The 12,937-nt window shown below is 30.3% G+C and overlaps 1 protein-coding gene across 1 annotated transcript in view; it reads right to left on the bottom strand.

The window, feature by feature from the left end:
- The window catches only part of LOC145276737 (peptidyl-alpha-hydroxyglycine alpha-amidating lyase 2-like), a 117,402-nt gene that overhangs the window by 34,367 nt on the left and 70,098 nt on the right, over window positions 1-12,937 (bottom strand). The window contains exons 3-4 of the mRNA XM_080127962.1: window positions 11,467-11,577; window positions 10,369-10,441 (exon numbers count right to left, since the gene is read on the bottom strand). Coding sequence (XP_079984088.1) covers window positions 10,369-10,441; window positions 11,467-11,577 — 184 coding nt within the window. The remainder of the gene's footprint in view (window positions 1-10,368; window positions 10,442-11,466; window positions 11,578-12,937) is intronic.

Below are 12,937 nucleotides of genomic sequence, written 5' to 3' on the forward strand. Positions count from 1 at the left end.
ATAAGCTTGTTATATTTATGTGTAGTTAGTTTGTAGAAATTTTGCGTCTTATCTGCTTTAACGTAAAGGTAATCCGAGGTGTTGATTTTCTTAATGGTAAAATCCAACTGTTTTTGAAAATGATTCTTTTTCCTATGGAAAGACAGGCCTCTAATAAGATCCATAATGTCTGCTTCAAAAGCATCCAATTGGTCGATATTTTATTTTTAGAGAAAGAGATAAATTATTAAATAAGAAGCACGAAAATTCAATTAATTGCAAACATTATAAAACCCATCTTTTAAGTAATTTAGTTTAGATATAAAATTTAAATAAATTAAAAATTGTCACTGATTTCTATAATTTATTAATATTCTATTAATATACTTTCTCCTCTCCTGATTTCATTCTTTACTTCTCCTATCTTATATACCTGTGTGTCTATGTGTATATGTATGTGTCTATGTATTTATTTTATGACCGTGTGTACTTAGATCTATATATTTCTATATTATTTGGTATACCCTCCCATGTTTATTCAATCCATTTGTATGTTTCTATGTGTGTATGCATCTATCTGTACCCTTGCCAAATTATTTGTATTCTTATGTATTTCTATATATATAATTTATGTAAATTATACATATTTATGTGTGTGTATATATGTGTGTGTGCGTTGTTGTTTATTAGTATATGATTGTGTGCATATATTTGTGTATTTTTTGTATGTATGTGTATACATGGGATTATATATATATATATATGTATATATATGTGTATGTGTGTGTATATATATATATATATATATATATATATATATATATATATATATATGTGTATATGTGTATGTGTATGTATATGTATGTATATATGTGCTTATTAGTATGTCGGTTGGTTCTCTGTGAGTATATACATATGTATCTTATTTTTAATTTGGGTACTATCTACCTGTGCGTCGCTATTTTTTTTTTTTTTGAGTATTTCGTTGATTTAATTACTTCTTTTGACTGAATATATTTATAGGTAAGTGTACTTGTATCTGTGTTATTAGTAATCTGGTATTGAATGTATTATTTTGTGATTTAATATGACTTTATATCTATACTTAAATAGCTTAAACTTCCAACTTAATAGTATAGTTACACCTTTACTTATGTGCATGTATATGTATATATATATATATATATATATATATATATATATGTATATATATATGTGTGTGTATGTGTGTGTATATTTGGGTATATATATGTGTGTGTGTGTATATATATATATTTGTATTGTATTCTTTTTTTACATACATAAATATTAGTAGTTTTTTATTTATAATTATTGGACCTATTTAATTTATTTAATCCCCTCTTATGGCTAAATATGTTATATTAAAAAGATAATAAATATTAATTTTATTCTGTTTTTATTATTATTATTATTATTATTATTATTTTTATTATTATTATTATTATTATTATTATTATTGTTATTATTATCACTATTATGTTTATTGTTATTAATAATAATTTTAATATTGTTTTATCATTATTTTCTTCTTTTATTCATATATTTATCTAATAAAAACGCGAAAACTTTAAACTTATATCATTTAGCATAAAGGGCCTAATTAATGGTAGACGTATGTTTGAATTGCGTTGATTTTACTCGTGGACGTATGTAAGAGGATAAATATGCTAGCCGAATACATTCACTGCCTTTTTTGACACGTTCATTTCTGACGCTTGGATTGTATCTTCTGTTTGTATTTGTAATAATATGTTTCATTACTGAATTGTATAATTGTTCATAAATTGGTTAACACGCAGATTTTTTTTTTTTTTTCTTTTTTCTTTTTCTTTTTCTATACACTGTCAAATTCTTACTTTCTCTCTTTCCCTATTTTACTAGATCTCATTATTCTTTCCTCTTCCTTCTAGTTCTTATTCTCTTTATTATAACCATTTATTTCTTTTTTCTTTTCTTCTCCATATCATATATATATATGTATATGTATGTGTATATATATATATATATATATATATATATATATATATATATATATATATTCTCTCTTCTTTTTCTCTCTATTTTGTTTTCTCTATATTTTCTTTCTCTATTTCTGTCTCTATTCCTTTTTTCTCTTCTCAATCACTCTCTCCCCATTGTAATTTTTTAACTTTATTTAAATTGCCTCTCCCTTTTTACTTTTTTATTTAATTAAAGTCCTGTGTTTTAAGTTTTTTTAACTCCAACTTCTAAAGAGTTCCTACCTAAAATAAAAATCCATTATTCATTGAACTTTTGAATAGTCAAGTCGCTGCCTGATGATATCTGTTGTTTGATTGAAACAAGTGGCTATTTGTAGCAGCGGGATGTGAGCATGTTTATATAACAATAAACAAGTATTATCAGCTCTTTTTATTGAGCACTATCTAACAACCTCGTTGAATTCATTAGTCCATTACTTTTGAATATAAAAAAAACCCCGAGTATATATATATATATATATATATATATATATACTAGCATTTCAACTCGGCGTTGCCCGGGTGTTTGGAGGTGTATGTTGAGCCAAAAATAAAAAAAGCGGTCAATTCTTTTCACTTTGACCCCTATTATGACCCCTTAACATTTATTGTTTTGGGCTCAAATCAAGTTATTAAGTTAGATCCATGTCCAAGGAACCTATATCTAAAATTTCAAATCGTTAACAGCCAAATTTCTGGCCGAAAACCAATCACTTACATTTACCCAAATCTCAGTACCCTGTATATCAAATTTCGGGTCTGTAGACTAAAAATTCACAGAGTTATTGTGTAGGAAAATGTACACAGACAGAGACACAGACAAACACACAGACATACAGATACGTTAACTTTTATAGAACAAGTAGTTAAAAAAACATGTTAAAAACACTTTGAAAAAGAGTTTAAAACATATTTAATTTTAAAAAGGAAGCACAAAATAAGTGGATAGTCCTTAATCCGCGGAGTTTCGAAGAAATACTTTCCTTCTCATCAGAGGGTAGGGGTTAGAAAAGTGCGGGATCGGATTTTGCTTGCAAAAGTATTTAATGAAACTACAAGTAAGTCATAGACCTTACTTGGTAAAAAAATAGTAAAGCTGAGGGAATAGGGGAGATGATTTCACTTTAAAAAATATATATATATATTAAAAAAAAACTATTGTTCTTCATCAGGCGAGAGAAATAAACTTCATTTCTCTTTCGTTTTTTTAATATACCAATTTGCTCCGAAATATTAGCATGTTTAATGTAGCGAGTATGTAATACTTGTCTATATAAATAAAAATAATATATTTGGCTCTTTTTTATTGACCACTCATAATAACCTCATTTTAATTCATGGGTTTTATCCCCCGAATACGTTTAACCTGGTATATATATATATATATATATATATATATATATATATATATATATATATATATATATATATATATATATATATATACAGAAAATAAAAAGGAACAAACCGTATTATGTGTTCATCAACGTTTCGTCTTTTTTTCGAAACTTCCTCTGGATGAATATACATATATATATATATGAATATATATATATATATATATATATATATATATATATATATAAAACATTCAATGCATGTATGTAGACAATACTTAAGATGCAACCAAGCAATTTTGTAAGAAGCTTTGTCTGTCGGTGTCATCCGTCACGTTAAATTTAAAAATCGTATTTTTTGTTGTTGTTAATCTGTCACGTTAAAATCAGAATTAAGTTTAAGTTGCGTCTATGCATCGCAATTAGGGATTTTCAATCCTGAAACTCGATGCTCTAATCGCTAAGCTTTAAACCGAATTGTTTATTGTTTGGATTCAATTATTTCTGACGAATTTCTTTATTTCTCGCTATTTGTTTTTATTTTTATTTATTTATTTATTCATTTTTTTTTTTTTTTTTTTGCTGTAAAGCATATTGTAAAGAAGCTTTTTAATCCGTCATCCAAAGGACCTGCCCCTTTTTATAATAGTTTTTAATTCGTTAAAGTATTATTTTCGTGGGAATATTTTATTTAGTGATACATACATATATATATATATATATATATATATATATATATATATATATATATATATACTACAGAATAAAATTATCTAACAATCACCTGGTATGGAAACCTGTGATTATAGGTCTTACGAAATATTATTGAACGTAATACTTTTTAAGTACTATCCCATCTAAATAAAAATTGCTCGATATGCAAGATAGAGCAAATGAATCTTTATAAATTTTTATATCCTTTTCATTAACTTTCCTTACTCTATGGTATTTAAATGCTTAAAATACTTTTAATTATGATTTTCCATGTTTCACTGACTTTAGCAAATAAGGTGTAAACCATTATAATTATTTGCTAATATTTTCTCCTCTGAAGAGATGATAGACATCGAAAATCCTATAGGATAAGGAGTTATAATATTTCAAATGTATTCTTTGTCTTACATAGAATAATTAAAATCTTTTGATTTGAAATTTAACCATTTCACATCATAGATTTGTAAATTTATCAATTGATTAAAATTTGCTATATATATATATATATATATGTGTGTGTGTGTGTGTTTGTGTGTGTGTGTGTTTAATAATTATTGCAGTAAATATATATATATATATATATATATATATACTAGCATTTCAGCCCGGCGTTGCCTGGGTGTTTGGATGTGCGTGTTGAGCAAAAAAAAAAGCGGTCAATTTTTGTAACTTTGATACCTATAACCTTAACATTTATTGTTTTGGGCTCAAATCAAGTTATTAAGTTAGATCCATGTCCAAGGAACCTATATATAAAATTTCAAGTGTTTAAACCCAAAATTGGCGGAGGAGTTTGGTAGAATTCTCAAAGATCAAATCGTTGAACTTTGACCCCTTAACAGCCAAATTTCTGGCCACAAAGATGTTCCTAAATCTTAGTACCCTGTATATCAAATTTCGAGTCTGTAGACTTAAAATTGACAGGGTTATTGCCTCGGGAAATGTACACACACAGGCACACACAGACACAAACACAGACACGTTCACTTTATATATATATATATATATATATATATATATATATATATATATATATATATATATATATATATATAAAACAAATTATATAAGTATAATTAACAGTTTTAAATTGTGTCATTCTATGAAAAGTTCTATTTTCTATCTTGGTTTTATCTTTCTTTTTTTTTTTTGTTGGGATTACTATAAAAATAATTATATTTATATTCATTTCAATACATAACCACTAGAGATCAATATAGGAATACACAAATATATCTAGTTATGTATACGCACACACAAGCCCAAATATATCTACCGACGTGTAAAACAACCTCTGTATTACATAAAGACAAATCCGGAATTTCTACATCATTCTCATCAAATCAATCTAATTTTTTCGTTCGACAAAATCGCAGTGCATTAGTCGTACTTGTTTAGTTCTTGTTTAGTGACCGAAAAATTAATGAAGTGAAACTCGACGGTTAATTGATGTACAAATGTAGGATTTATAATGTTTTTGACAAATCACGTTCTTCGTTTAAATAATACTATTCTCATTGACCATTTACGAGGAAACGTCGGTGAGACATAACCTTGATTAAAAACAAACAAAAAAAAAACTTTAACAATATACTAGCAGGAATAGCCGACGTTGCTCGGGATTTAATGAGGATCAACGAATACTTCACACTTCCAATACTTTAGTGTCATCAAAATCCGTCAAAGCGCCCATTTTTCAATCAAATCGATTGATTGCCTGCTCTAGTGGGGGACCCACCGCGTATTGGGGGTCGGGGACCCAATACATTGTAGTTGTCATTGCACTGTAGAGAACTTACAGTTAATTTTATAAAATTATTTTTTATATGTAATGGCTTGAATTAAAGTTTTAAATGTACCATAGTACAATTGTGCTCTCCAAAGAAACATTTTTTCGAACGCGTTCCTGTCTTATCAAAAACCCAACTGCTTATTTCAATCACCGGCCCCTTCGGCGATAAAACTTCTCCAATACACATGTGATGTTTTGTTCAAAATCGGACTTTTACCTTTTTAATCGGAGTTTTTCTATTATCGATTTTCTATACATCAGACGCAATACCTATCTAAGAACATTCCCAGGCACACGAGGAACATTTGTGTGGAATTAAAAAAAATTTCCCCAGCGGATTTTAGTCCATAGGGAACGCTCTTTCCGTCTTTCTCTTTCTCTCTTCTTTTCTCTCTCACACACACAAATACACACACACAAACACACAACACAAAAACACACACAAACACAAACACACAAACACGCAAACACACACACAAACACACACACAAACACACAAACACACACACACAAACACAAACACACAAACACACACACACACACAAACACAAACACAAACACACACATACAAACACTCACACGCAAACACACAATCATAAACACACACACGCAAACACACACACGCACACACAAACACAAACACACACATACAAACAAACACACACAAACACACACGCGCATACACACACAGGCACACACACACAAACACACACACGCAAATACAAACACACACACATGCAAACACAAACACAAACACACACACAAACACAAAGTGCCTTTTATATAGAGAGATAGAGATCTTACTCGAGTTAACTTGTTTTTAAGCAAATGTCGAAAAACAGTCAAAGTTGGAATGTGAACTTCAGACGGTAATCCTATGCGATTTCTCCGGACTAAAATCTCATGGTTGATATAAAAACTGCGGATATCATTTTGAATCCTGAAATTCGAAACTGAATGACAACAAATGCTGTAGGAAGCAAAGAAGAAATGGCAACGAACATAAAAAATACTAGCTTATATAAGCTACGTCGTTTCTTTCCTTGAAACAATGTGCTATCTTCCCCGACAATCACCGATCACAACGCTGTTGTGTGACGAATTTTCTATTAGTTTTAATTTCTTTTTCTCGTCCTGGCCGTGTCGTCGTCTTTTATCTCTGTATGCATTCAACTCAGCTTGTCCCGTCGCTGTAATGTTGCACCCCTTTGCCTGTTTTACAAGTACTTTAATGAAATGTGCTCTGATTAATTAATAATGCACGTGCCTTCTCGATGTGCATGTTCTGGACAGGCTGCAGAACCTCGTCCCTTTATTGTGGCCCTAGATGTCATAAAGTCTTCTACTCTAATAGTTTCTTCCCTCAAACTGTTAAACTTTGGAACCCCCCCTGTTTTCTACTTCCTTAACTATTATAACCTGCAGAAGTTTAAATGTAATGTTAACAGGCACTTTGCTTCTCAACTTGACACGATCCTCTGTTATACACGATCCCGAATATGAGCCACTTATGTTCCAAAATGGCAATATGCATTGTTTGGGATGAAAATACGTAGAATAAGGAGAACTTTTAACTTTTTTGAACCAACAGTTTATTCATTCAAAATATCCATCGTATGTGAACTGCATATTTGTAAAAAAAAAAAAAAATATCAATTTCTTTTGCTCGTTAACAATGTTTTCACTTTTAGGTGAATTTAGTACTTGCCATATAGTGAACTCTTTTATTTTAAATCACTCTACAATATTCACGTTTTTTATACTTCTGCACAGGAACAGTCAGTATCCTTTGTTCTCATTCGCCACATATAGCATCCTAATTGGGACATTTGCAATCAAATTGTCATCTTCAAACATGTTAACTATACCGTACTTAGTCTGCTTTTCAGGCAAAGCCGGGACACGGGAAGCTAGTTATCTATATATATATAGTTTTGGAATAATTCCAGTTTTTAATATTTTTAAATATTTATTAATTGTGAAGATTACTATGCAATTTATTTCATGCAGTAATTTTCAAATATTGTCTTGTATTTACCTGGTAAAACGTTTGCATTAGGGAAGGTTCAATGATCAGTGCAAACGATACCCCTGGCGTAACGGATAAAGTACCAAGTAAAATCCAGTTCTAATTAACACTCTTGAAGAGGTTTAAGGTTCAATCCTCAGTACGGACATTACTAAGAATACAGTTACAAATTAAAGTTTCTATGCGATCACAGCTGACGAAAAGAGAACCTGTTATCTTATTGGGTTAAATAAAAAGAGCCTTTCAAAGTTTTATATAGATTCGCGAGTTTGACAGAGACATTTCAGATTTTGACGAAATAGTTGTGAGAATAAAACTCAAGATGAAAGGAGGAATTGGAAAAATCAAACTAATACAAACAGTGAATTGATTGAAAAATGTAATTGTTGTTATTCTAGATTGTTGTGCTGGATATTCAATTAGAGATAAGACAGGATAAAGAGATAAAAAGAGGAAGATGATAAGTAAAAGTAGAAAGATGAGAAATGGAAAAAGAGAGAAAAAAGAGAAAGATAAAGAGGATAAGAAAAACAGGAAGGAAGAAAAGAAAGAAAGGAGGAAAGAGGAGAAAAGACAAAAGTTGAAAGGGGGGGACGAAAAACGGATAAAAGAATGTAACAAAAGACAGAAAACGACAATAAAAATATTGAAATAAAAAAAAGCAAAAATCACGAAATTAAAAAGAAACAACGATTTTTTTTTTAAAGAAAGAGAAAAAAAGGCGAAAGAAAACAAATAAAAATTATTTTAATAGAGAAATTGAATCACGGCATAAAAATATCGAAAAAGAAAAGCAAAAAAAAAATAACGAAATTAAAAGAAAACACTAAATTCTATAAGAAAACTTTTTAAACGAACGAGAAAAAGAGTGTAAGAAAATGAATAAAAATATTTTCAAATAGAAGTTGAATTACGACAAAAAAATAATAAGTGACAAACGAACAGTGGGTGAAACGGGATGACTGAGAAGGAGAGGGTAAGCGAAACACAGAGAGATAGAGATAGGTAGAGAGATAGAAATATATAGATATGAAAGACAGAGAGATATAAAGATAGATAGGAAAATAGGAATAGACAGACAGAGAGGGCTAAAGATAGATAGAGAGATGGTAATATATATATATATATATATATATATATATATATATATATATATATATATATATATATATGTATATATATACTTCAGAATAAAATTATCTAACAATCAAAGGGAAATCTGTGATTATAGGTCTTACAAAATATTATTGGCAGTAATATTCTATAAATACTATCCCATCTAAATAAAAATTGCTCGATATATAAGATAGAGCAATTTAGATTTGAATGTTTATATCCTTTTCAATAACTTCCCTTACTCTATGATATTTAAATACGTAAAAACTTTTAATTGTAATTCTCCATGTCTCACTGACTTTAGCAAATAAGGTGTAAACCATTATAATTATTTGCTAATATTTTCTCCTCTGAAGAGATGGTAGACATCGAAATCCTATAGGATAAGTAATTATAATGTTTCAAATGTATTTTTGTCTTACATAGAATAATAAAAATCTTTTGATTCGAAATTTAACCATTTCACGTCATAAATTTTACATTTATTGAATGACTAAAATTTTATATATATATATATATATATATATATATATATATATATATATATACGAGCAAACAGTTAATAAAACATGTTAAAAACCACTTTGAAATGAGTTAAAACATATTTAATCTGAAAAGGAAACACTAGATAAGTGGATAGTCCTTAATCCGCGGAGTTTCGAAGAAATACTTTCCTTCTCATCAGAGGGTAGGAATTAGCAAAATGCGGGATCGGATTTTGCATGCAAAAGTATTTGATGAAACAACAAGTAAGTCAAAGATATTACTTGATAACTAAAAAGTGAAGCAGAGGGAATATAGTGAAGAAAAAGGTGATTACACATGAATGGATAGTCTGGTGGAAGATAAATAATCCAGTGACGGTAAAATCGCAATATATAACTTTATATATATTTATATAAAATGGGTTAAGAAATTCCAACGAAAGAAAGATGTATATTTAAATAAGGGAGTATTCACCAACAATGTGTATTTTTTAACATTATTTTATTATTCCGTGTCTTGGATTTTCATTGGGAATTATGTTTGGATCATTGTAATAATGTTTTTAAGTCATTGAAATCGTTTTTTACGCGCGTTTCAGACATTCTGTGATGCGTCCTCGTCAGAAATTATTTTCAAATGTGTTGGAGATGTAAAAATGGCGATTTTCGTAGTTAGTTTGAAGTTTTTCCAAGGGATGGAGGCTTGTAAGTGTTTTTTATTCATTGGCATGCTCAATTTTTATTACTCTTTTATTGCTCTCTCTCTCTCTCTCTCTCTCTCTCTCTCTCTTTATATATATATATATATATATATATGGAGAGAGAGAGGGGGAGAGAGAGAGAGAGAGAGAGAGAGAGAGAGAGAGAGAAATAAAGAAATTGAAGGAAAACTTACTTGGTGAAGCCCAACATCAGTAGTCCATATGTTATCTTCATGATCGACAGTGAGTCCGTGCGGTAGGAAAAATCTGCAATAAAAAACAAAACCAAAAACAAACAATATAAGTATCATAAATATGATCATAAACATAAAAATATTATGAATGAATCATCATATCAATTTACCACATAAAACGATTAATCCTTTATGACCTGAATTATGATGTAGATGACTAAAAATTATTTATTGTTAATTTTTAATAGTTTAAAAAGTAATGATACTATGATTATCTTCAAACTGGAAAAAGTTTATTTCAATAAAAAAAAAGTCTTGAACTAATACGTACAAGGCGTGTTAGAATTATTTATTTATGCCGAAAAGTTGGACATTTATTTACGACTGAACAAATTAATTCAGCCTAAAGGTCATAAAGGGTTAATTTAGGATTTTAGAATGAAGATTACATTGCGCCAATCTCACAAACTTACACTCATTGCCTCCCTTGAAAAATCAGACTTCGAAATATTGGCTTCAAACACGAAACATTTACATGAGAATGACGTTTCAGGTAAAAATGAAACAAAAAACCTGGTGATTCGAAAAGGAGAACTGAATGAGGGTGAAAATATTTTAATACTAGAAAGTTACCATGTATCAACACCCAACGTTAACTCGAGGATAAGCATTAATGAAAGACAAAGGATAACCCCCTGTAGGGGCAGATGTACATGTAATTGTGAGGCAAGGATTGCGCAATCCCAACCACATCTCTTCTGAATCAGCACTGCTTGAGTCCAGTGGCAAGGAGAAGTCTAGAACAACTAGAAAAAATGCTCAGATAAGCGGAGAACATATGCAAATGGTCACCCATTTAGTATTGACCAGGTTCAACGTTACTTAACTTCGGCGATCGAAAAAATATGATTATGCCGTACAGATACATTTATAACGGAGATTTTTGCTACCAGGGGCACACATAATGAATTTCCCGAAAATCTGTTAACCCATGGACGTCTTAATACTTATATAAGGTCACGAGCAGATAAGAAATGGACGAATGTTAGAAGTGAATATGTGTTGTTAATTTCGACCGCAAATCATTGAACGACTTACAAATTGGCGCCAAATGATGAGATCTTCGTCCCTGTGCTGTTTGTCAGCATCACAATGCTGTTCTGCTTGATGGGGCCGTGTCCACGGAATTGGTTTGCACGATCGAAAGACCTGAGAAGAAAAATAAAGCGAATTAATTGAAAGGTATAACAAATGATGAAAAAAAAATGGGATTGTTTTAAATAATTCACAAACAAACAAACAAGCAAGCAAAGAAACAACAACAACAACAAACAAACAACTAAAACAACAACAACAACAACAACAACAACTACAACAACAACAACAACTACAACAACAACAAACAAACAAACAACTACAACAACAACAACAAACAAACAAACAACTACAACAACAACAACAACAACGAAAACAAACAAACAACAACAACAACAGCAACAACAAACAAACAAACAACTACAACAACAACTACAACTACAGCAACAACAACAACAACAACAACAAACAAACAAACAAACAAACAACTACAACAACAACAACAACAACAAACAAACAAACAACTACAACAACAACAACAACAAAAACAACAACAACAACAACAAACAAACAACAACAACAACAACAGCAACAGTGAAGTGATTAACGACAGAACTAACAACCTTGGTGTGTCAACTTCGAATCCAGTTCGTTCTACAGAAATACTTTCACTTAGAGACGTTGGTAACCTTCATGTGTTCTCTCCCGTAAGCACCCAATGTCTTTCTAGAAAGAATTTTGACTAGAAAAAATATCGGTGAAACCAATGCCAAAATAATCATTTGGCTATATATACGAAATAAATGATACTAAATAATAACACTTTCTGAAATCCAAGCTTTTTTTTCACCATGGTCAGCACGGTGGCGACGTTCTAGTGTCAGAATTCTTATTCCATATGGAACTCCGATTATTGGCAGGGTCACGCATAGTGTAAAGGTGTGGCATACAACGCCATTGCATGAAGCGCCGGCTAACAAGACCTTGGTGAAAAATTAAAAAAGTGTCAGAACCAAGATCCGTCGCTTTCTGACTGTCTCTGCTTTTGAATCGCAATCGAAAGATGTGTCATTGCACTGAACCACAAATCGATGGAATAAAAGTTGCTTTTACTCCAATCCTTTGTGTGGTTTTGACCAAACCGTCCTCGGCTTTCTATCAACGACTGAGATTTGTTGCATTTAATGTCGGGGGTAAACAATTGAAATCCTTCAGATTAACGAATATCTGCGACCCACGATGAGAACTTCATGCAGACCAGAAAATTATGAGGCACGATCTGTATGAGCTTTATGCAGACGTCTGAGTCGCATAACAAACAAACAAAATATCACCGCCTTCCATGTTTGTTTTGGTTTTCTCTAACAATGCTGCATTAACTGTTTTATCTCTACGAATACAACAACACATCCAGATTTTCAATATTAACAAACAAATGAAATTTCCCTTTAAAGAACGAATCGATAAGTATTTG

The sequence above is a fragment of the Euprymna scolopes genome, chromosome 5, assembly GCF_053919585.1.
Source record: "Euprymna scolopes isolate OS-2025 chromosome 5, ASM5391958v1, whole genome shotgun sequence".
Classification (NCBI taxonomy): Eukaryota; Metazoa; Mollusca; class Cephalopoda; order Sepiida; family Sepiolidae; genus Euprymna; species Euprymna scolopes.